We start from the raw sequence: 26,507 nt of genomic DNA, 5'->3' as shown, positions 1-26,507 counted from the left end.
ATTCCTCTCTACATTTTTTGGTCCTTTCTGTTTATTATTTTCCCATTCTCTCCTTTTGTCTAAATTTACAGTTTTATTTTTGTTCTTGCCTTGCCAATGTTACACAAGTTGTTTGCGATAAATAAAGTGTCACGGCCCTATTACTGCCTTAGACAATCTCACCAGATACTGTAACAGAGCCTACAGACCACCACTTCCAATCTGTAGGGTTAAGCATACCCAGCCCTTAAGATTGCGATGTAACGGACCCTGTAATAGTATTTTGATACAGTTTGAGGGTTTTAAAAACTGCTTACTCTTTTCATATCTGATATAATTTAACACGCGTGCAAAGGGTTACAATAAACCAGGGATTCAAAACTCCAGTCCTCAAGATCCCCCCACACCACCAACAGGTTAGGTTTTGAAGATATCCCAGCTTCAGCACAGGTGGCTCAATCTTCGACTTCGACTTGTTGGGGGGGTCTTGAGGACTGGAGTTGAGAACCCCTGCGGTAAGTCATTTGTATTGAAGCAATGAACTTTCTAAGTGCACCCTAATTTAAGAATGTGAATTCCAATTTTAGGTTTTAACCAAAAGCACCAGAATATAAAAATCCCCCGGCTGATCATCTTGCACTTCCGGTTAAAACTGATAGAACAAGGAAATCAAGCATCATTTACTATTGAGCTCCACGTCTTCTAGCAGCCACAGCCAGGAGACAAAGACAACACAAGAGGAGTATGGAGACTACAACACATGTGAACCAATAATCACTAAATTCAAATTAATCTTGATTTTGTTTTCGTTGCTAGCACTGGAATCTCTATTTACAAGGGACTTTTGTCTGCAATCCATAGAAGGAAACTCCTGATCAATACCCCCAAATAACTTTTACATGATAGTATATTAAGAAATGCTTACCAATCCAGACTAGTTAAGTGTTAAGACCCATAGAATGAGTATGCTTTTGGTTTAAAGAGTAATTTTAAGAACAAATATAAATATTGTCTGTATTACCCTCTCTTTCTTTCACCGCACAGATCTATGTTGAATGGAATCAGCATATCTTTGCCTATCTTTGCCTATCACACAATGTCCTTGGCCAACCAAACCAGCACAGATGAGTTTGTGATCCTGGGATTATTAAACCTTCCAGGACCTCATCCTCCCTTCTTCATTATATTCCTTCTCATTTTTCTGGTCACGGTCACTGGTAACTTTATCATTATGGCTGTGGTGGGACTAGACTTGGCTCTTCATACCCCCATGTACTTCTTCCTCGTCAACCTCTCCTTCTTGGAGATCTGGTACATGACAACTATTGTCCCCAAATTGTTAGCCAACTTCTTAATGAAGAGCACAACTATGTCCTTTGCTGGCTGCATGACCCAACTGTTTTTCTTTGTCACATTTGGGGCCACCGAGTGCTACCTGCTGCTAGTCATGGCTTATGACCGTTATTTGGCTATCTGCAAGCCTCTGTACTATACCAGCCTGATGGACACAAGGATGTGCCTCCAACTGGTCACCAGTTCCTGGATAACCGGGGGCCTGACAGGTCTAATGCCTGTTCTGCTCATCTCCCAGCTGGAATTCTGTGGGTCTCGGGTGGTAAACCATTTCTTCTGTGACATCCCACCCCTTCTGGAGCTGTCCTGTAGTGATACGTATCCTACAGAGATCTCCATTTTTGTTCTCTCCCTTGTGGTGCTCTTCTGCTCCTTCCTGCTGACAATGGTGTCATATTTTTTCATTGTGATCTCTATACTCCGTATCCAGTCTTCCAATGGCAGGAGTAAAGCATTCTCCACCTGTGGATCTCACCTTACCGTGGTGCTGATTTACTATGGCACCATGATGTTTATGTATGTCCGGCCTCGATCCGGCTACTCCTCTGACCTAAACAAATATGTCTCAGTCTTCTACACTGTGGTCACGCCGGGGTTAAATCCTGTCATCTACAGTTTGAGAAACAAAGAGGTGAAATTGTCACTTAAAAAGGTCCTACGGAGATTCCTGGCCCCATAAAGATATGGGTTTCTGGGATTCAACAGACAAAGATTCTCAATGGAGAGGGACCCGCGTGGTGACTTTAAGTAGACGTGTTTGTATTATTCACTGGTAAATGTAAGCCAGGCCAATTTGGGGGGTTTCAGATCTGCCATTTAAGCAGCACGTTGCATCGGAAATAGACAAAATGATACAGACCTAACAGAAGTCCTCCCATGGGGGAGTTGTGATGTGGTGACTCCAAGGAGTGAGATGCAACTAAATTGCTCGGTTGAAAAAATTATTTATTACTCAATCATTTAGCAACAGGTAAAACAATTAAAAAAAACACAGCAGGAGAAACTCTAACGCGTTTCACGCTATATTGCTCTCCCTCATAGGAGTTTCGTTTACTACTTAAACAGTACCATTTGAATACAAGAGTATCCAGAATTGTTTTTCACTTACTTATACATTCTGCATCAAAATCTGCATGGGTCACACATGTGCATCATTATCTGTACCCATTAATTGGGTATTCTGAGCACTGATATTGGACATGTTCCGTTCTTCTCCTGATATAGACCTAGCACTAGTAACCTCTATCATTTTGATAAGCCTCAAGAAAAACATCCATTGCTCACAAAATCTTCAGAAATTCACTAGGGCTAAAGTAAATGCCCACGGATTTTATCTGCTCATTTATGTTCCAATGTGTTATTTTTGTCTCCCTTTATACAGCATATTGGGAATAAAGTTACACAGGCTTATGAGTACGTTCTGCTTCTGAATAATATCTCCTCCCCTCTCAAATAAATGGAGAAGGATTTAAACTAAAAAGGGAGAAGGCTCAGTGAGTAAAGATACTAACTCTGTAAACTGTGATACTGAGTTTGAATGAGGGGAACCTGGTTAAACGCCCAGTGTTCGCTCCTTGTGCCACAGGCACTAAAAAACATTGATTGTAAGCTCCTCTGGGCAGGGACTGCGCCTGTAACATTCCCATGTGCTGTGTACCACGTACTATACTGTAATTGTGACGCGCTTTGAGTCGCATTGGGAGAAAAGCGCTATACGAAATAAAGTTATTAAAGTTATTAAAAAATAATCTGTAAAGAAGTATTGTATGCTTTTTTAGTGTGAAGTCTGTCTTTTTTTCTTCATTTGTTCTTGTGAGTTGCAATCTTTAGTTTATCTATGTGTAACACCCCTATCCCCCAACCCCCTAAGGGAGATTTGCTGGTAGATAGGTGTTAGTGGTGCTTGTAGAAAAGAGTCCTCCGTGGAGCTGGTCTTTTACTCGTGCTCAGTGCATAACTTCTTAAAAAGTAGAAAACAGTGTATAGTGACACACGTAATGTGGAACAATATCACCTCCGTGTACAAAACTAATATCACCAATACTATCCCACCAAATTATTAGAGCGGTGAGGGGAAAACACACAAGTATAAACCACTACCAGATAAATAGCTGGAAATTATCTTTTCTGGCGCTGAGGTGAGGTGTTTGAAGAATATACTTGCAATCTCTTCTGTGAACAATGACCTCAGGAAAAAGGAAGAAAAAAGACAAAACATGCAGGGAACCTGCAATGGTGTATTACCCAAGGGATGACAGGGTTATGCAATGAAGGAGCAATTTATTAAATTAAAATAGCAAGGTTAAAATAACCATGGATGGCATTGTTATACACATAGATAAAAAACATATAAAATACAGATTAAACTATTAGAATGATGGACTCGTGCCTCAGCACTCTCTTGCACTGCGGTGCTTAGTCCAGCAATTCTTATTTTTTGCTCCGTCTGATATAAAATTGGAATCCTACTCACCAGAAGTGAATAGGAAATAAGCACTTGGTTTATGGTCTTTGCCATTGGTATCGCCGTTCGCCTGGTGCTGTGTTTGCCTCTGATGCCGGGGATCCGATTTAGTGCTTCCACAAGCCTTGCTTCCTGGATTGCACACGATCTGCACGGCTCGATGACGTCACCAGTGTTGAATTTCAGCTACGGTGGCTTAACGGTGCCAAAAAACCTTCCAACGCGTTTCGAAAGTACAAATGGTGTCTCTCTTCGTCAGTATATTCTTCAAACACCTCACCTCAGCGCCAGAAAAGATAATTTCCAGCTCTTAATCCAACTCTGGGTGGAAGATACCAGATCATTCTTTTCAAGGCAGCTCCAGGACTACCATTGGGACTCTGTATCTAAGGTTTCTCATTATATATAATTGTTGTTTACATAAGCGCTGATCACACACCTATTATTTCACTCACTACCAGATAAATACTCTTTAAAGCCTAAATCCGTATGGCCGTGTGTTTTAAATATAACCCTTCACAGTATGGGGCCTATGCAGAGAGCAGCGCTATAGTAAATATCGCCTTTTTTTGGCGAAATTTGCTTAGAAAACAGCAGAAAATGGCGAGTTACGAAAAACGCGCCATTTTTTTTTTCTATTTGTAAATCTCGCCGCGCGGCTGGCGAGAACCTACATCTCGCCAGTTTTAAAAATATCCGAATTCAGAAAGGCAATAAAATGGCGAGATTTTCTACAATTAGCTCCGCCAACAAAAGTTGGCAAGAAGCTGGAGCTCGCCGGCCATAGGAAAGAAAAAAAAATGCGCGATTTTTTTTTTACACATTTCAGCAGCGCGCATCTCTCCATTTTAAACTCGCCACACGCATTCATGCTATAAATTGCAGATTTCGCACATTTCTGCATATGGAGAATAAAACTCTCCAATAAAGCTACTTTTTATTACCCTCGCCAATTTTTAAATTCGCTGCTCTCTGCATAGGCCCCTATATCGTGAAAATAATATAAGTTTAATACACTGTGGATGGCTGCTACTCAAAACAAACTCACACTTCAGTAACTTGATGATATGAGTGGCTCTGCTGTTGGATGATAAAATCTCAGCAGGAGTATATAGAAAAGAAAAATGAAAACAAAGCACAGAACTGCTAAAAACTAAAATGTAATAAAAAAACTTAATTGACGGCCGGTTGAGTAATTACATATAATATATCATTTATAATTTTGCATATAACTTGAGTAAAACAATCCTACGCGTTTCGTAGATTACTCTACTTCGTCAGGGATGCTGCATCTAGAGTAATCTACAAAACGCGTAAGATTGTTTTATTACTATTGCGGACACTCTCTCCCGAAATTATCACTGTGTTTTTTACCCTGTTTGAGCTACCTGTGGGACTTTATTTACTTCACTAATTACTCAACCGGCCGTCGCTGATCTGCGGCGTGCCACAGTGACATCATTATCCCGGCATACCACTCTGATAGCACCAAGGTCTTTTACCCCTCGACGGGCTCACCCGGGGGGAGGGGGTTAGCGTTGTAGGAGAGTTTGTTCCAGTGTTCCTTCAGTGTAACCCTGTGGGTGCTGTGTTACGGACTTTTCTACAAAGTACAGCTGGATACTTTCTGCTGCAACAGATGAGAGAGGCTTCTGACCGGAGATTGTGCATGCAGAGGACTCCTTATGAAGCAAGTCATCTACATCCAGAAGTGGTAACATGTACCCTAAACATGTCCTGCTTGTTTGAATAACCTTGTACTTGCATTTTTTACACTTTATATTGTCACTATATATATATATATATATATATATATATATATATATATATATATATATATACTTATTTACCCTATGAGACTCGTGCGCTTTGTTTTCTTCTCTTTTGCATGATTCCTTGTGTGATGTCGAGCCATCCACTCTAACAGGCTGCAGACTCTCTACAAATGAGTAAAGTTGTTTGTATGTATTTTTCACTTATTTACTGTTGGAATACGATTTTTGTGTTCTCTTAAACCACCCAGTGCACCTTAGTCATATTATTCCTTATTGGTTTGATATGCACCATTGGATTGTATATCATAATACTTTAATCACTTTTTAATCACAATTAGTGCACAGTTTTTTGTTTTTTCTTTATAGAACAAAGGGTGAGTCAGAACACTTACACACAGCACAGAGTACTAACAGACACACCAATTTCATGGACACCCGCATCTTTTATACAGGGGGAGTGACCATGCTACTCTGCACCATGGATTGGACAGATCCAAAACTGCAGCTAGACCCTCCTCCTGTCATGTGGTCCCAGCAGCTTACAAGCCCAGACACAAGTCTGTAAGTTGTTACAATCATGTTGCACAGTGACTCAACAACCTGGAAACTGCAACAAACTAACTTACCGGGGATGAGGCTGACAGGCTGTGCCATGTGAGAAGGGATTAACCCCAGCACTGACTGCTGTTACTAGGATTTATGGTACTAGGGTCAAAAAATATATAGTAGCCAGAGGTTACATGGCTACATATGCCACACAAAAAAACACAGTCTCCATTTGCTACTTAATATGCCGTGTAGCTGTCTTCATTGTGCTGATTGAAGAAGAAGATGTCAGTCTCATTCATTTCTGTGGGGTTGAATTCTACTTTAGCTTTAGGAGCACATGGCGCGTTAGGCGTCCACCTGTCCCTCCCCCCCCCCCCTCTCAAATAATAAGACACGTTGTGTTTGGGTTAAAACAAGGCAGAAAATAGAGAAAACAAGGGGAGCGCAGATCAGTACAAAACAGCAGAAATATACAAATAAAGATAATACACTTTATAGAATCGAAGATGATGAAGTGGAATAAATAAATTACTCCAAGCTGGTGGAGTGGAGTAAATCAATAAATAGCACTAAGTACTCATACGGGCCTGTGTAAGCAAATACCCCATCGGGGTTTAACTCTGTAGAAAATTATTTCTTGGAGTTCCACGCCTTCTCCTCGTCAGCTGATAGACACAAAGGTCCTCAGGATATTCAATTACCCCAAAATAAAAGAGAGGTACCAAAGGTAGGTATCAGTATATGAACTGATGGAGACTGATAGGGAGATATGGGTATATAAATATATAATGTTAAGTACTCACACGGGCCAGTGTGAGTTAAAACCCATAAGGGTTTAACTTGTGGAGAGTTGTTCTTCTCTTTTTGTTCAAACAGCACAGTTTATGTATGTATCCCCAGAGGTTCTCGGGAGCCCACCAAAATCGATGGAAAATCCGGATGGAATAAAAAGTAATTTAATAAATGAAATTTAAAACACATACATACAGTACATTAGGATGTAAACAGTTAGTGAGGTGCTTTCCTTGATAGCAGCTCCTTCTCTCCGGCGTCTGCAGCACATCAGGACAGTTGGAGCGCAAGATGGTATTTGGAACGCACCAAAACACTTCCTGGCTACGGAAGCCTCCGATGGACACAAGACACCAACAGCAGTATAGATCGAGCAACGCGTTTCGCTTGTCTTGCAAGCTTCCTCAGGCTCTAAGATCCCACGATGTACTGTATGTATGTGTTTTAAATTTCATTTATTAAATTACTTTTTATTCCATCCGGAGTTTTTTTTCTTTTCTTTTTTTAAATCCAAACTAACATCATAACAATGAAATACAAACATACGGAGGGCGGGTGGGAATCTGCACTCTCCGGCGGGCCGCGTGGAAAGAGGCCCGCCTCCTAGCGCATTCCATACATATAACCTCCCTTCCTTATTACGTCACTAGCTCCTCCCCCCGGGCTTAACTTCGTACCTGCTGCCGGGGAGGAGTGGAGCAAAGGGAGGCAATGTAGAAAGTCCCACAGTGGGAGAATGGGGGGGGGGGCTCACACTCGCCATGAGGCTCCTGCCTCGGTGCAGTGGGCCGACTTTTTCATCTAACAATTGTCCAAGATCTATAGTTCTTGGCAGTCAAATTAATAACACTCCTAACGACTCATGGCAATAGTTCCAGATCACAAAGAAATGTGTATCACATGAAAACAAGAGGGTTGTGATGCTCTAAATTGTAACCAGTCCTGTGTTGAACATCCAATTTTGTATAAGTCCACAATGGGTTAATCTGTATAACGATAGAGTGCCCCCAATAAAGTTGATTCACAACTGGTGGGACAGACGTGGAGTCAGCCAGACCCTCACTAGATTACAGTGTTTCAAACCCAACCAGTGTTTAAAGAAATGAGTGGTCAATGACCATGGTAAGCAGGAATAAATGAAAGGCACTGCGGCTCTTTACCTGTACTACCAGGGGGGCACTCGTGTCGTCGGCGGCGAGCGATCCATCCTTTGAAGATCCAGAAGAGTAGAGAGCGTTGATAGCGCACTGCCAGAGAGTCCTGAGAGTATCAATCAGGAACAAGAAACAGCCAGGCCACTCCAAAAGTGAAAAAATATTGTCAGGTTTATTGCATGCTGGAGATACACACAGGAAACGGACAGGAAAACGCACCTACGCGTTTCGTACTAGGTGTACTTTATCAAGTTTCCTGTGTGTATCTCCAGCATGCAATAAACCTGACAATATTTTTTCACTTTTGGAGTGGCCTGGCTGTTTCTTGTTCCTGATTTATACTCTCAGGACTCTCGGGCAGTGCGCTATCAACGCTCTCTACTCACAAAGAAATGTGAGCAGGGAAGCTGTGGGTTAATGTTAACAAGGGAATACAAGATTAATTAGTCTCAGATGCATACGATATACCTGTACACATAGTCTGCCTGTCCCTGCAGAGTCTGATACAGGATTTAAATAGACCCAGCTTCAGAATTCAACAGTTAAGCCCATGATGGACGTCCACACCTACCCAGTTCCTTAACATCTGAGAGATTGGGGACAAGAGAAACTCTTTGAAACAAGGGAACTCTGAAACCTCAAGGTGAGATTAGGTCATCCTGGTGATTCCTAAAATATCAAGGCTGTATTGAAATTAAGCAAAAGGCATCCAGATGAAAGAAATGCGACATAGAAGAAAAAAGGAGAAATATGTTGTAGTGTGTTATGGAAATTATATTTTACCAAGTAAGTAAAAAAAGTTACACTCACAAATATATTAGCTTGTAATATAGATTCAGCAATCATATGGCCTGCAGGGTCTCGTCAGCGGTGACCGGGTGCCTTAATACTTCTCTCTGGAAGTTCATTAGGTGGCATCCTCCTCCACCTCACACTTGGCGAAGTGACTCTCCCTCCCCCTCTGCGTCCTTCCATTTCCGTTTTCGAAGTATATGCTGTTCAAGCCTCTCTCTCATCCGCTTACACTGCTAATCAATGAATGCGTTTTCTTCCAACGCGTTTCGCCAATGACGTTCTGGTTTCTTCATGGAAAATCCTAAAGAAGCCAGAGCGTCATTGGCAAAAAATAAAAATAATTGGCTGCCGATGGGGAGGGACAGTCACCACGCAGAGCGCGAGGTGGACAATTGCGACAACTAATGAATTTCCAGGGAGGCTGTATTTAGGCATCCGATCACCACTGAGGAGACACTGCATGCCATATGATTGCTGAATCTAGATTACATGCTGATATTCATTATATTTTTGTGAGTACCTTTTTAGTTACCTGGTAAAATATAATTTCCATAACACCATATTTTTTTATGTTTTATTTTATTTATTTTAATTTTCTCTTCTCCACTGAGTGGCGCATTCCTTTCATCTGGATGACTGACTGTTTGGATACCCACATTGGAAAGCATACAGTATTGTTGAAAACAGCACCAGACGACTGTTTTCTATATGAGTGGCATCAGTCTCGTGTTTGATTTTTTTATATATGATTATATTGATATTTTATGTGTAGATTTTTGGAACACTACTTATATTGTAAGTGTCTATTCACATTAATAGTATAGTTATAGGGTTTGATGTATTATAGCCTTCACTTTCTATATACCATTGAATAATATTTTTTCACATATATCTTGCACTTTTTCACTTTATAAAGCTGTGTTTAACCTTTTTTGTTAAGGAACCCTATAGTTATATTGTGAAATTCCGAGGAACCCCCACCCTCTCTAATAGCTCATCTGAGATCAGATGCATTGTAAGGAACCCCAACCCCCTCTAACAGCTCGTCTGAGATCAGATGCAGTGTAAGGAACCCCAACCTCCTCTAATAGCTCGTCTGAGATCAGATGCATTGTAAGGAACCCCATCCCTCTCTAATAGCGTGTCTGAGATCAGATGTAAATTATTCTGTACTTGGTACAATTTTCAAATAACCTAAAAATTCCAGGGAGACCTTTACGGATTCTCAGGAAACCCAAGGATTCCTAGTAAACCCTGTCGAAAAACGCTGATAGAGAGTAGTGCTAGAGTGTAATTTTACTCTTTTTTGTAGTGTATTGAAATTGGGATGGTTTGTGTAAAAGTCCAAAATGGCCAAACCAACTGATGTCCCATGAAACCACCTCATCTTTGGCTGCTTTGGAAAGGGGCAGTCTCTGCTAGGAATATTTCATTTATTTTTTTTAACATAGAATATTTCCTGGGTAGCCATTAAAAAATGTAAGGGAACAAAGTTAAACATGTGCATTACAGCTGATAGATATTGGTTATGTTCTATAAGATGCAGAGGATTTATCTTCTTCATTTTTTCAGACATAACTAGGGAGGGATTTGGGATCCCAAATACAGTGAGTTCATTACAAGAAGCGTACCATTATAAATATTATTTATTTATAAAATATTTTACCAGGAAGTAATACATTGAGAGCTACCTCTCATTTTCAATCATGTCCTGGGCACAGAGTTATGATGAAAGATACGTGGTTACAAATACATGGGTACATTAGGTGAACAGGGTTATACATTATATATAAGGACATTGCACTACATTAGGTAAACAGGGTTATACATTAAATATGAAGACATTGCAGTTAAAGATAAAATAAGTTACAGGTAGTCCTCATTATCCAACATTTCACTTTACAACGAATGGCATATCCAACGCTTTACAATGCAACCCTAAGGGCCATTTTTCGATGCCTGAATGCGTGATCCAACTCTCACCGCCACTGATTAACATGGGGCTCACTTTACAACGGTTTCACTATCCAACGCTCCTTCCAGAACGGATTCCGTTGGATAACCGAGGACTGCCTATATAGGCGTTTGTAACCATTACAGACCACATTAAAATGTGAGACAGCTTTAGTTTTGAAAGAACTAAAGCAGGTGGATAACCAAAATGTGTGACGAACTCAAATATATGAGCACACATTTCAGTAAAGGAAACTACAGTAAAATTGCTTTGACTGCTTGCTTCTATTATCATTGTATGAGGTGATCATAATTCGAATTATAAGTGTGTTCATTTATACTAATAATAGAATGGAAGGTAATAATGGCTCTCTCATATTGCCGTTTGGCTTTATAACCTTTATTATTTTTCTTGGGTGGTAGGGAATGATCAGGATTGAGGAGAAAAGCGTTGCAGAAGGAGGAAGGATGGATCGGAAATGAAAAATCACAGGCAGAAAGGAAGGCTTGTAAGAAATAGATTTATACAGGCAGGGAAACCGACGGAGGCTCCCCAAACACCACACATTCAAGATTTAGCCTTACGATTTAACTTTGTACACAATTCTACCACTCTATATAGCAAAATAATACAAGTACAATGTGACTTACACAATGCTATGAAGAGTTGACATTGGATCTTAAAACAAACAAGTGCCATCTATGAAGCTGCCAAGCCTTCTTTTATTGCGATCCACTAAATGTCTTTGTCACTTTTCCTGCCTTCCCATAAGTATCCTTCTTGATTGTCCCCGGCAGACCCAGAAACAAGGAACACTGGATAGAAAATAAACACACAAAAAAGTGCTAAAAAAGTGCTAAAAAAGTGCAATCATTTCCTTACTCAGTAAATAGGAGACGTCATGACCTACAGATCACCTATTTTCTTGGAACAATACCATTTTATGGAGCTTTATGTAAGAATTTCTCTTACCTAGGAATATAGAGGCCATAATACCAACTAATACAACACACTTTCTTATGAAATTTCACCTACAGTATCACTAGCACAAACTATAGACGTTCTCTTAAATGTCATTTTTTTTTACATCATTGTATTCTGAGGTGTATACTATATGTTTAGTAACAGGAAAGAGTTATATACAGTATTATTGTAATTGCAGATGTAGCAGACATAATTGCAATCGGTGGCGCTTTGCTGAGCATCGTTCACAACACGCCAGTGGGAAAGCGGTTATTGTCTTGAATCAGTCGCACGTGAAACAGAAGCGGGACAAATATGCTTTTTTCCCAGTGGGTACAAAAAGGTCTTCAACATCTACATCGGTATCGTCTCTATTACTTTTAACTCTCGTCAACCATGTGCAGCGTCTTATAGAAATGCGCAGTCATATTAGCTCCCTGTGTGTTGGCTAGAGATGGGCGAAGTTTGCCGAATTTGGATCCGCAGCGGATCGGCCGGTTCCTTTGGTCCGCGGATCAATCACAAAAAAAGGGCGATTCGCGTTTTGCGAATTTATTATTATTATTATTATTGCCAATACACTCTGCGGATTCCGCAACCCGTGGGCGGATTTGTATAATCCAATCCGAGGATTCAGCGATCCGTTGTTGGATTCTTAAGAACCTGTCAACGGATTGCAGAATCCGCTAATTAGATTCTAAGAATCCGTCCACGGGTTGTATCCAATGGCGGTTTCTGATTAGTCCACGCGGATTAAAACCTACCAAATCAGTTTATGGATTTTACACCGCAAAATTTATTTATTTTTGGGGGGGGTGGGAGTGGAAATGCAAGAAACGGATTTTGGCAGATTCGCCCATCTCGAGTGTTGACCACGTTAGTGTTGTTACACTTTCTGTAGTAAATAGCCCACCATTTACATAGACCACTGCAGTTTGTATTCTTGCACCATGACACGTCTATTTGTTGTACTGATTAACAAAGCTGTTTTTGATGGCAAAAGATGTCTTCTCTTTACCCCTTTTGTATCTAAAGCCCTCTCCCACCTTAAACCTCTCTCACTGCCCCAGACCTCTGGAATGCCCTTCCCCTCAACATCCGACTAGCACCCACTCTCCACCTTTAGGACCTTTCTGAAAACATTTCTTTAACGAAGCATATGGGTATCTCCGCTGGCTGATACTATACATCTCTTATGCATGACCGTGGCCCCCTGCAGAAGCAAGTACCAGATCACCCTCCTGTCTCTGTAAATTCTCCCCACTTACCACTTAGATTGTAAGCTCTCCGGGGCAGTGACTCCTTTTCCTATTGTTTTATGCCTGAAGCGCTTATTCCCACTGTATTATAATATTATGTCACGTGTATTGTAAAGCCCGATGTACCTGGATGGTGCTATATGAATAAAGATATACATACTGTGACAAACGGCTTCCTTAATTTGCTCTGCCGTCTGTCTGGGCTCTTTAGGGCACAACCTTTTAGGGAGTAAGAACAGAAACACCTAGCACAATATTACATTATCCAGGCTTCTGCCGGCTTTATTTAGTTCCAGCAGGGGACTGCAACACTTAACTGACATATCAAAACCCTACTCACCGGAGCACTGATTTAAACATAGAATTTTCCCTTTCTAGGGTTGGGCGGCTTATCAGCTTTCCAACTATACAGAACATTTATAATCAGTTACAGAATTCATAAGAAGGTTTTGGTTACCTTGCAGGGAGCGCCCTCCCCTGACTGGATGCAGGGAGCAGCGGTGCCCCAGCCTCCAGGCTCTCTAAGAGAGAGGGAGCAGCAGCAACCCAAACTTGCCTTAAGTACCTGTTCCTTAAATTAGGAGGGCAGGTGAGAGAAATTAGAACCATTGTGAACTCTGGTCTGGATTTCCCATCCACCAGCTTCAGCAATGGTGAAGTTGAGGGATGGATCACATGTATACCGTGCCTTGCACGTTCTGATCTAAATACAGTAGGACAGAAAGCTGCCTAATATTGGGATTATGTCACAATACATACAGTATATACATACTGTACAATCTGTCTCATCCAGAATATGATATTTACACTCACGACAGTCAACCCTGTATAGATGGTTATCATTTCTGCACATTGACAGCGTAACATATCAGTAGAAAAATCAGGCTGAAAAATCTGCCTTAAGAAGGGAACTTTGTGTTCCGGAAAGCCTGCACTCTTTTTAACCCCGAATTAGCTATTAAAGATATCACGTCTACCTTACTTTTCTTTGTCTAAAATACATAGGAATTATAGTACACACATAACGGCACTAGGAAAACCAAAAACCACACAGAGAGACAGTAGGATCCAGTGTAAGTGTAGAGACCTTGGTATGTAGTAATTATTACAAAGTACATCTAGTATTAGGTTGGTATCGGTTTAATATACACTTGGAATGCTTCCATGAAAGGGTGGGGGGAGGGGGAGTTTAGCCTTAAAACCCCCAATAGGACCAATTTTGAAAGTCAGCTCTATACAGTATAATGTAATATAAAGCAGATTATAGACCTTATTTGTGATATTTTTTTCCTAGCTGTTTTTTTAATTATTATTATTATTATTTTTAAAGGCCCACGGCCTGCAGAGTGTTGCCATGAGGGTTCCTGCTGTTTGTTCACACTTTCTCCAAACCACACTCCTCCGGCTGTTTTCCAAGCTGAGTACAAAAGATTTTAAGAGACAAAAAATGTCTTATCATAATCCTAATGTCACTAAGAGAGAGGATCTTAGCTGCCATATTCATTTGGGGTTTTAACATATATTTTAGGAATATAATAAACAGTTAAAGAGTGAGCAGGAAAAAAAACTAGAGAAGTGAAATCAGGACTCGTATTGTACAGTCCAGGGAAGAAAGGTTATAAAAATTCAATAATAATAGTCATGGCATAGCCAGTATAACCAGCAGATTCCACACAACTGGATGAACCAATTTGTTGGGTGATATGTCTATTCTATGTCTGTGTTATGCTACAATGTTACTATATGTCTCTATAAACGTTCATGATTCTTCATTCTGTTTTAAACCAGACCTCAACATGACCCAGAGTGTCTCCATAGTAATGGACCTGTTGGCAGGGCTGGTACAGAATATCACAACAGCTTCAACCAAAAGGAACAATGAAGCCTTCTACATCCGTAGGTGCAAGTCTGGCTGATATGTCTCCATTTTCCAAGTGCAGATAAGTCAAATGGGGTATACAAATGGTACCACTGTGACGGAGTTCATCATTTTGGGTTTCCCCAGCCTTCAGAAACTTTACCCTGTGCTGTTCCTGGTTTTCCTAATTATCTACCTGTTCACCGTAACGGGTAATATCCTCATCTTTGGGACCGTGTGGATGAACTACAAACTGCACATCCCCATGTTTTTCTTGCTTAACCACCTATCCGCTATGGAAGTCTGGTACACCTCGATTATTGTCCCCAAAATGTTGTCCAACTTTGTGGCCAACAGCAGAAGTATCTCCTTCAATGGCTGCATGGTTCAGCTCTACCTCTTCAGCTCCCTCGGAGCATCTGAGTGTTACCTCCTCACAGTCATGGCTTATGATCGGTTCTTAGCTATCTGCAAACCTCTACATTACTCTGTCATGATGACCAACATGACTTCCCTCCAGCTGGCCTCCGGCTCTTGGGTGGGTGGCTTCATTTCACCAATCCTTCCTGTAGCATTGATATCTCAGCTTGTGTTCTGTGGCTCCAACCAAGTAAACTATTTCTACTGTGATGCACAGCCTCTCCTGAGACTCTCCTGCAGCAGCACCCGCTTCGCAGAGGCTGCTATCTCTATATTGGCTACTGGGCTGATTTTCAGCTCCTTCCTGCTCACTGTCCTCTCTTACATTTTCATCATCTCCACCATTGTACTAATTCCCTCAGCCACTGGGAGGAAAAAAGCCTTCTCCACTTGTGCCTCTCACCTTTCCGTTGTCGTTATTTACTATGGCACGATTATCTGCATGTACGTCCAACCCATGTCCCGCTTTTCTTTGGAAACCAACAAAGCCATGTCCCTGTTGTACACAGTAGTGACCCCTATGTTAAATCCCATTATCTACAGTTTAAGGAACAAGGAGATAAAGGAATCTCTGGGCAACATGATCAGGAGGATGACAAGAACGGAAGATAAAAAACTATAAAAGTGGTTGTTAACAAAAACATCGCACTAAGCCTTTTTACAGACAGGCGTGTCACATTCGGTGGAAATCTGTTGCATAATGCAATGCAAAAATATACACATTTATAGCATCTTGCAGAGCGTGTCACTTTGTTGCTCTTCACTTTAAGGGTAACCACTCTCACTGGTGTTTGGGTTCTAAAAAAGGTTCATGTTTTGGTTTTGTCTAAACTCAACTTGTTTTACATAGTTACATAGCTACATCCAGTAAACACAAAAAGCAATCCCCGGCGCTTGTACCTGACAGCAATCATTCAGTGGATACACACTATAATTAATAAATGTCCACAACAAATGTCCAAAAGTGTGTTCCAATTAGACTGCTCCCAGTCCTGGATGCTGCTTCTGTATGTCTTTTTCCTAATGCATAATATACAGAGAGAGAAAGGGACACACCATAGTGCAGTAGGCCAAAGTCCAAAAATGGTGCCCTGAAGAGCTGAATAAATTCCTACTTACAAGATAAACTTGTGATGTGTTCAGCTGATAGAATCTGTGCTTGTGCCAAACATCTTCTCCTGGTGCTCCACGAACCCCACGTGCTGCAGCTCCCTGGAATCCGTTGCTGCACTCCCACACTCAGCACCACATCGGTTCCCCCAGAAAGTAAACAGAGGGAAAAAGATGGTGCAGATCTACAAAGCTTTGATTTAAAAATGACAAGGCAGAGAAATACACTAATAATGCGTCTCTGCTAAAAATGAAACACTATTGCCGTCTGCAGCGTGTCCAAAGCAGAGCCCCAGTTCCAAAATGCTCGCGCTCGCGTGCCCAGGCGCACGCACAGATGATGTCACTGTAAGGCCTCGTTCAGGGTGCTGGCTTCGGAGGGAGGGCGTGCTGACGTGCTTGCTGCAGTGAGAAACAAAGTATTCAATTTGAATACTTGTTTTCAAGGTAGCTACTGCCCTGCCTCCGAAGCCAGGCGTTGCCGCTGACGACAGCTCAGTAAACGAAAATTTCGTTTCTTGGAGCTGAAGCCGCGTCACAGGGACCAAGGCAGCCAATGAAATCATTCTTCAGAATGATTTCATGGCTGCAGCTTGGATACTTTAACCCTGCAGCCTGTAGCCCTGCCCCCTCCCCAACGCTGAAAAGGCAGCTGGGGGATAATCACATGTCGCCAGCAAACTCCCAGCACTGCCTCCCGCACGCCCCCCCTCCGAGTCCTCAGCTGCCTCCCTGAACGAGCCCTAAGGCTCACTCCACACTCCTCAACCGGCAACGTGCTTAGGCTCCTCCCAACATGTTTTGTGACGCTACTGGCCACTTCCCCTGAGGAAAGGTAAGTTGAAAAGATTCAGTTTAGAAGCAGGAGCTCAGCCAGGATCCCGGGTGAAAAATAAATGATTCCAGGGCAACTCCAAATATGAATGAGAATTTATTGAGTATAGTTCACAATGGAAGTGAAGAAACACTCCTACGCGCTTCGTCCGTAAGGACTTTATCAAGGTGTGGGCTACTAAACAAATACACACACTTTTAAAGATGTTTTTTTTTGCGCCACGCATTGCCAGGAGTGACGTCATCAGCGCGTGACCCAAAAGCAGGTCGTGCTGACGCAGCGCCAACCCCAGAGGCCCTGAGTGTCAGCTGAAAGTAAAATAAAACAAAAAAAGCTTTAATCAGTGGGCGTCAGTGTTAGTGGTCGTCTCTCAGCCTGTGTCAGGTGCTGATATAGTGTGCAGCCAGTTCTGCAAATACAAATTCAGGCTAATTATTGGCCTAAACACCAAAACCAGGAGACCACAGAATCTCCCAAAAGATCCCTAGTAATTGCACTCCATGACTGCTGAGATAGAGGGGGTTAAATACTCCCCGACACAATGTCTAATTGGCTTGTAAGAGTACATGAAGTAACTGCTCCCAACACTGTGGGAGGACCGTTACCACTAAAAACCTTTATAGGTCAAAAATAATAAAGTTTTATTGAAAAAAACAACGGCGCAAACTTGTAATAAAATCAATTAAAATGTGGGTGATAGGCTGCCTTGATAGGGAACACGGGGTAATCCCCAAATCACTGAATTGATAGTCCCTAATAATGGTAGCTTGAATGTTCCGTGTATGGGTAAATCACTAGGGAGGTAGGTATGACGTACCTATTTAGGTTCCAAATAACCCCTTGTTTAATAAATTACCCAAGATGGATAGTATAATAATACAAAGATGAATTGGGGGTCAATCACACAACCTCCTCTCTAATTATACTAGTGACAGCTAGCTACATACAATGGGTGCATAGGCATATATTCAGTAATGTAGGAGATATACACAGTTGGTAATGACACATACAACAATACATATGAAAATATTCCCACAGTCTCAGTATCACTTAGGGTCCAACCTTTAGAGCGTGTATCTCAAACCCAGCTTTATTAGGGACTATCCATTCAGTGATTTGGGGATTACCCCGTGTTCCTATCAGCCTATCACCCACATTTTAATTGATTTTGTTACAATTTGCGCCGTTGTTTTTTTCAATAAAACTTTATTATTTTTGACCTATAAAGGTTTTTAGTGGTAACGGTCCTCCCACAGTGTTGGGAGCAGTTACTTCATGTATTACAAGCCAATTAGACATTGTGTTAGGGAGTATTTAACCCCCTCTATCTCAGCAGTCATAGAGTGCAATTACTAGGGATCTTTTGGGAGATTCTGTGGTCTCCTGGTTTTGGTGTTTGTGTAGAACACTATTCCTATGCACCGGCTGTGCTTCGATTGATAAACACTATACTATAGAAATTGGTGAGCGAAAAACCATAAGTTAAGTTATATAATTATTGGCCTATTTCCAGTGATGTCAGTCTTGCTTTAGCAGTACTATCCCAATCACTGTGCTCTTCCTCAATGCTGATGGTTTATAGTTCCACAGGGGCAAAGTAGTCACACTGCTTTACAGTGTTAAAGAATTTCCCCAGGTTTAGTTTCACTACTAGTAACTGCCAAAAAAGACGCATCCCACTGCTCTTCTTCACCGGCCTTTGAGGTTCCAATTCCAAGAATGATGGACATTGCTGCCACTTTGATTACCTGAGATTTAATTAGAGTCAGAGGAAGAAGAGCACTTGGTGGATTGCTGGGAGCAGAGCGCAATATAGGTGCATGTTGGTATCCTCTCTTTACTGTCGCGGCTGATGTGTTTAAATGTTCTTTTCCTCACTACAGTATTCACATTCTGTTTAGGAGTAACTTTTTGTGTGGATGTAGCTGCAGAAGACTTAACTCATAGGAAGAGTTCTGCTACAGTTGGTTTCTGCTACAGACTTAAAGGACCCTGACTTGCCCACATCCACAGGGGCCTAGTGGTCAACTGCTACATTTCACTGCTGTTCTGCTCATGTCAGAAGGAATTGTAGTAGAGCTACATGATGTAGGGAAATGGTCTAACTCTGCCTTAAGGAAGAAAGATAGGAGCACTCAAAAATCCAACCGTACTACCACAGATGCACATCGTTCCACTGTTAGAGGGGAACAGCGGCAGAATAAGAATATGAACGGTACTCCAGTAGTCCAATAAGAAAATAAACATGTTTACTAGAGAGATCAATGTTTCAGTTCTACTGTGGACTTTTTTTCTACGTTTGAATAATTTCTGCAAACTATCAGTTTATTAAGCACAGTTTGGATTGAAAACATTACATCTGAGAAGAGATCTATCTCGAACGTTCCTGTGCAGCTGTGAAGATATCATGTTGGTTCATTAAAAGATATCATGACACGCGATGAACTCAACCAAAACTGATATCATTTACAAACGGCTCGTACGGAAGGAAACGGTCTGGATAATTGGCAGAAATTACACAAATTGAGTCACTTTCACATCTCCATCTCCCATAGCATCTTACTGACGGGTCCTACATGTTCTCTGATGTTTTTCTCCCACTCAAGAAATGGTTATGGTTATTTCCATTTCCCACATGGCTCCATCTATTAGTCTTCCCCATACCCCCAATAAAATCTCCTATTGAATGATGGTAGGAGAGATAGGTACATGGATAAATGAGAGTCTGCTCCATCTAGTCAAGCAAGGTTCTCACAACCACTTTCATGAAGACATGCAATCTTGAAATGGTGAAAGCAGATGCATTTGATTGCGCCCAAGACAAAGACAGCTGCACAAACTAAACTGGGACCTATTGTTGCAGCTTCATCCGGACTTGCAGCAGATCATCTGCTTTGCATATGTGTAGTCATAAAGTACTTGCTAAAGTCCCGATATTATTGAGTACCAGTGTGTGTTGGTACCAAGCAGAATGTATGCGACGAAGGAGCACAGCAAAAAATGCCATCCATAAAGATAAATGAATTCAGGGCAACTCCATATAAAAAGCAAAGGTATTTAATTAATTAATCCACAATGGTAAAGAGAGAACTAACGCACCAACGCGGTTCATCCCGTAGGGACTTTATCAAGGTGTAATACTTTATGACTGGTTCCAGTTCGCCATCTTTGTTTGGATTAATTCTGCAAGATCAGACCACATATCTATATTTTGAGCACCACTTCTCCATACTCTCTGTGTTGGTACCAAGCAGAATTGTATCTTGTTTTACCAGATCTTTCAAAGGCATTTCAAGGGTAAATATGTTTCATATCCGTAGGGCTATCCCTAATAAAATATACTTTATTACTCAATTAGTGTTTAATACCAATGTGTTAATGGCCCTTTCTTGCCTGTTATATTATAATAACATTATATGTATAAACACACATTTTGAAGACAAGTTAGACATTCTATAAACAAATACCTGTTTCCAAAAGGACAAGATGGGTATTTGCACAGAAAAAATACTCATCTGTATATTCTGAAAGACAATAAGACAATATTGCAACCAAGACACAAGTGAGATCTATGAATGTCTCCACTCTGCTTGGATCATGTCAGCTTCGTTTTGACAAAGATGAAGAATATATCCCCTTCTATGTGACCCAAGAGGGATCATTATAAAACTAATGAACTGGTTGTTGCCTTCACCCCTGACTGAGAATGGGTATTGTGGAAAGGCAATGCTTTCTGATGTAGGGTGCCTTACTCAATGTCTTTAGAATGCAACATCTGCTTGTGACGAGAATAAAGAAATGTTAAATTCAAAATGTGAGAATAACAATGGAAAATGTTGTTTACCCATGAATGTTAAAGCCACGTTCTTAAGCATACCTGAGAACTTTGTGGTGGAGTCAATAGTCTACTTAAATTTGGTTATATTACAAGATTGGTCACTTAGTAATGGAGTGGGCTATTCTGTATTGTCCAAAGTGCACATACAGGCGTTTTTGAACAAAAAACCACAATAAAGGTCAATGGGGAATTTTGGTCTAAAATGGCTCAATCGACCGCTCCAACTGATACAGAAAAAGCCCCTAAGACTCACTGGCTCCCATACATTTTTCCGGCGCCCCAACACCATCTCCACAGAAATAATAGCTGGTGAAGTTCTATTTTCCGAAACACCCCTTTGGCTATCACCAATAAGGAAAGCTAAGCACCTTGGTTCTCTGGTCTTACACATTCCCTTGTAAAGCTTACGATCAGGATTACTTTATTGCAAGGCACAGGTTGAGAAGGCCTTTGGCTCCAGCTAGAGGTCGGGATGTGCAGGATGGTGATCAGGATGCAGGTGTATGAAATGAAGGTTAGCAAGAGTGGGGCAAGAAGAATAATCAGGGCAAGGTCAAAATCCACCAGCTCAGCCACTTTTATGTCTGTTCAGGACAGGTTGAGTACAGGAGAGAAATCGCAGTAGAAGTGGGTTTTTTTTTTTACAATAATATACAAATTAGTTCTGTGGTGCATTAAACAGCATTCCCTCTGATCACAATTTTCTTCTTTATTTTTTTTTGATTACTATAAGTGATCTCATTCTCTTCTTGTTCCCACTGTTTTTATTTCAACATTTGATGCTCTGTTCAGGAGATGTATGAATTTGAAATATTTAGTGTCCCAAATTGAGTTCTCCCCAGAGACCAGTGCAGTCTAAACAGATTAATAAAATATGTTGGTTTTTTTTTTTTCAAAACGTTGTATTTTTATTTATTTTGTAATACAATAGATAACATTACAGAGTTTTTAAATATTCATGTAACATTAGGGGTGTGAGGGAGTATTGAAGGATACAGAAAAAAGAAGGCGGGGGAAGGGGTCGGAAGACGGGTGGTTAGGGACATGGCACAACTGTTCCTTTTTTTTTAGTATTTGTTTATTTTTCAATATTATTATACACAATATTATTTTGTTCGCCTCTTCTATATCGACATCCAAAACCATCAGCGGAGCTGCTACATTCATCACAAGACACAGACACAGACGCCGGAAACACTCCCGGGCCCGCTTTCCATAATCACACACAGCCTAGAGTTACAGATCCTGACCTACAAACCCCAGGTTCTACCATTCTGTCTAGTCCACGTCCCCAAATATTTCTGAATTTGTGCATAGAGTCTGTTAAATATACTGTCATTTTTTCCTAGCGGAGTGTTAGCCAGGCTCTATTGATTATTTTGGCTAAATTTGGCATAGGGCCTTTCCAGGAGGTAGCTATGGAGCATCTGGTTGCCGCCAGAATATGCAAAATGAGTTTACTGTACACTCATAGTATTGTATATTTAATGGGGGCTCATTTAGCAAGAAAATACTGATTTTTAACACAAAAAATACAAAATAGAAGGTAAGGACATGCTCAGGGGGAAGGTACTAACCCTAAGCATATGAGTTAAACTTACAGGGGCTTTTGGGGGAGTGTTAATGAGTGCACAAGCCTTAAAGATATTTGCACAGTGGCGGGGTTAGATCAGTTAGGAGAGGCTGGACAATGGATCTCCACCAAAGGTGTGGATACTGCTTGCAATGCAGAGACTGAAGGCCGTCAGCGTGCAGTCTCACCAGAGAATCTATGTTCAAAAATTAGATCTTTGGTGCAAAAATTCAATCCAACTTTTAACATATTTTTGGAACTTTTTTGAAAGTTCGCAAACAAAAATGTGTATCAAATTTCCATCATTTCACTCATTTCTATTACTAAGGATCGGCACTTTCATTGTTGTCCTGGTTTAAGTTAGAAAAAAAAATAGTGTTTTGGTTTTCAATTCTTAAAGAAACTGTAAAAAAAAACTCAAAATGAACAAAACAACAAATCTTAGGATGAGTCATTTTCAAGTTTTGACTCATATTTTGGTCAGATTTGAAAATGTGTTCAACTCAGACATCTGAACAAACTTCGAACTTTGTGAAGTTTGGATATCAAAACCACCAACCTGCCCATCCGTAATAGATACACTCACTAAACAGATCCTTGAGACCGTGACCTTGGAATCATATAACAAGCAGTCAGGTTGTCCAATAGCTCTTTTTTATCAATAGGATAAGAATATCACGTATGCATTCCACAGCTAACAGCCTACATATATATGTAGTAGGAGAAAGTATCAGTGTTTCTGAGCCATGGATGAAAAATAGCAATGTATGTAACTGCATAAAGTCTATGAACTTGCTTGAAGAAGGACAATAAATACATCAGTGAGTATCTGTTGAAACCCATGAGTGAATGTAATGGGGTATATATAAAGTCCTGCAGAAGATAATAAAGCCACTTTCTGTTAATGAACAGTTGTGACTTGTTCTCCTCCTGTGTAGACAAACCAGCCCTAGAGGACAACATACAAGGTAAACAGTCTTCTTCCCAAAGTCTTATGACTGTGATGTGGGATAACAGAATAGTACTCACAGTCTGATGTCGTCCAGTTCCAGTGCGTGCCTCACGCTCACAGCAAAATACAGAGGATCCAAACAGGTGAAAAAAAGCAGAGCAGAACAGGCAAAAATGGGGGCTACAATACAAAGGCTCGATATAAAAACAACTTTAATTAAGTAGGTGACAACATGGCAAAGGCAGGGTGAGTCACTCTAACGCGTTTCGCGTGTTCGGTGCTTTGTAGCCCTCATTTTAGTCTGCTGTGCGCCGATTTTTTTCACCTGTTTGGATCCCCTGTACATATATATCTATGTTTCATTTATCAAGGATGATGGAGTGATTTGGACAGTCATAAGCAGTGGTCGACAAATCACCCAAAAATCTACTCGCCAGACAAAAAAATCTACTCGCCACCTAGTACCACCCCTGTGCTGCTTGGGCCAATAGGAGCTCACCACGATGTTAAATCCACTCGCCCGGGGCGAGCAAATGTATAGGTTTGTCGAACACTGGTCATAAGGTTAAAAAACACGAGAACCCTAACCAATTTGTATTTACACAACCAGAAACTATATATTACACGTATATTAAAAGCTAAGAACATTCTAGAGTCCCCTTCTATGCACTACTTGATCAGTTTTTGAGCACCTTAGTTTCCACATAACCTCCTTCACCTCTTTGTTCCTCAGGCAGTAGATGATTGGATTAAGCAAGGGTGTAATCACGGTGTAGACTACAGATACCATCTTGTTGTAGTTGAAAGACTGAGCCCTACTGGGTCGAGCATACATGAAGAGAGTGGCCCCATAGAATATAACAACCACAGCCAGGTGCGAGGCACAGGTAGAGAAGGCCTTTTGGCGCCCGCTAGAGGTTGGGATGTGCAGGATGGTGACCAGGATGCAGGTGTATGAAATGAAGGTTAGCAAGAGTGGGGAAAGAAGAATAATCAGGGCAAGGACAAAATCCACCAGCTCAGCCACTTTTATGTCTGTACAGGATAGGTTGAGAATAGGAGAGACATCGCAGTAGAAGTGGTTGATGAGACCTGAATGGCAAAAAGTGAGACGAGAGATGTAGTAAACCTTAACAAAGGAGATAAGGAAGCCACTGACCCAGGAGCCTAGTGCCAAAAAGAGGCAGAGATGCTGGCTCATGATGGTGACATAACGCAAGGGGTGGCAGATAGCCACATAGCGGTCAAATGCCATAGCGGCCAGCAGGACACACTCAGTGCAGACCAATGTAATGAAGAAGTAAAGCTGCGACATACAGGCAGTGATTGAGATGTGCTTACTCTCTATCAGGAATATGGAGAGAAGCTTAGGGACAGTGACAGTAACATACCACATCTCTAGGAAGGACAGATGCCCCAAGAAGAAGTACATGGGTTTGTGCAGCTTGGAACTAGTCCAGATGATGACGACGATGAGCAGATTCTCCACCACAGTCAAAACGTAAATGAAGAAGAAGATGAAAAAGAGCAGGATTTGAATGGGCCGAGAAGTGGAGAATCCCAGAAGAACAAAGTTGCTGATGCTTTCTGTCACGTTTTCTGCCTCTTCCATCATTCAAAATGTTTCCTGTTGAAGATATCACATTCAACTGAATGTCTAGATTACAAAATCAGGGACGTGTTTGCCACATATATATGTAGCAGACATTTTTACACTCGTTGCATCACAGATAGTTTGCAAAATCGCACAATGTTGTTTCAATGGAGCGGTAACGTGTGTAATAACATCTGCCACATCTGTATAAATAACTTCAACTTCAATAGAAAAATGTCCTGGATATTGTTTTACTTGTTTCTTGGCCTTCTTTTTTCTTCGCTTTTATGTATCAATAATTTAGAAATATCAAAAGGTACATTGTGCGCATACGAAACTAATTGACGGGGTAATTGGATCTGCTTTACTTTGAATAACTTTCTTTTTGGAAATAAAGTACTGTATAGCACCAATGCTAGCTAAATAAAAGGCATATTTGAAAGAAGTTTCATAAAATCCTAAAAACATCCGTGGGGATGCCAATTCTATATACTGTAGTTTGTACCAGTCAGGGATAGGCTAAACACTCCTATTTACGCCAATATCATTTTATAGTCTATAGAGAACAAAGTCATACAATTCATTACAATTATCAAATATCATTAGAAAAACAAAGGAAGGGGAATTTTTTTTTTTTTTTTTTTCAATTAGACACTGGATACTGTGACAGCAAATTACCGTATTGAGTTTAAATAATGATTTAATATACCCAAGTAGGGTGAGTCAGTCAATGCACATTAGTAAGATAGACAACATATTTGACTATCTTTATATCCCCCGAAGGGAGAACGCAGAAGATGCTTTGACCACTAGAACCCCAGTGGTGGAGTGTCCAGTGCAGCTGTTGGAGACCAGAATGTAAGCATCAAGCTGAGGCACAAGGCGTTCTTCTTCTCTTACCTTACAATGAATCCTTAATTAACTGGATTTTCAGTCTTTTAAAGCAGTGGAAGTGTCTTCATGAACAAACCAAAACCTCTTCTTGTTTAATTCTAGAATAGAGGAATGCCAGGAAAATGTCAAATAAGCATAATTATTCCATTAAGGTGAGGATTTATTGGTGACAGACGGTACAGGCCGGCGTACGCAAGTAACAAACCGTATTTATTTAAACTAGGAGACAATATTAGGGATTTTGTCCCTAAGAAGATAAAAGTATTAACTACACCTCTGCTTTGCACTGAACATCTTCTTTCTTTTGAATATCTAAACATGTCATGACATTGTGTATAAAATGTAAATAAAGGACACTTTTTAGAATCCCAAAACAATGTCCACAAATAGATTGTA

At 40.8% G+C, this 26,507-nt stretch overlaps 3 protein-coding genes across 3 annotated transcripts; 2 read left to right on the top strand and 1 right to left on the bottom strand.

Annotated features, from left to right (window-relative positions):
- Positions 1 to 914: 914 nt before the first annotated feature.
- LOC142465241 (olfactory receptor 11L1-like) lies at positions 915 to 2,011 on the top strand. The gene has a single exon (XM_075569239.1). The coding sequence runs from the start codon at positions 1,028 to 1,030 to the stop codon at positions 2,009 to 2,011; it is 984 nt and encodes a 327-aa protein (XP_075425354.1). The 5' UTR covers positions 915 to 1,027.
- Positions 2,012 to 14,986: 12,975 nt separating this feature from the next.
- On the top strand, positions 14,987 to 15,937 carry LOC142465240 (olfactory receptor 6N1-like). Its single transcript, XM_075569238.1, has one exon. The coding sequence runs from the start codon at positions 14,987 to 14,989 to the stop codon at positions 15,935 to 15,937; it is 951 nt and encodes a 316-aa protein (XP_075425353.1).
- Positions 15,938 to 24,196: 8,259 nt separating this feature from the next.
- On the bottom strand, positions 24,197 to 25,235 carry LOC142464510 (olfactory receptor 6B1-like). The gene has a single exon (XM_075567891.1). It carries the CDS (start codon positions 25,233 to 25,235, stop codon positions 24,273 to 24,275), a length of 963 nt encoding a protein of 320 aa, XP_075424006.1. The 3' UTR covers positions 24,197 to 24,272.
- Between the last annotated feature and the right edge of the window lie 1,272 nt (positions 25,236 to 26,507).

The sequence above is a fragment of the Ascaphus truei genome, chromosome 13 (genome assembly GCF_040206685.1).
Source record: "Ascaphus truei isolate aAscTru1 chromosome 13, aAscTru1.hap1, whole genome shotgun sequence".
NCBI classification, from domain to species: Eukaryota; Metazoa; Chordata; class Amphibia; order Anura; family Ascaphidae; genus Ascaphus; species Ascaphus truei.
The sequence above is the reverse complement of the archived record's forward strand: the minus strand, read 5'-3'. Positions and strand labels throughout refer to the sequence as shown.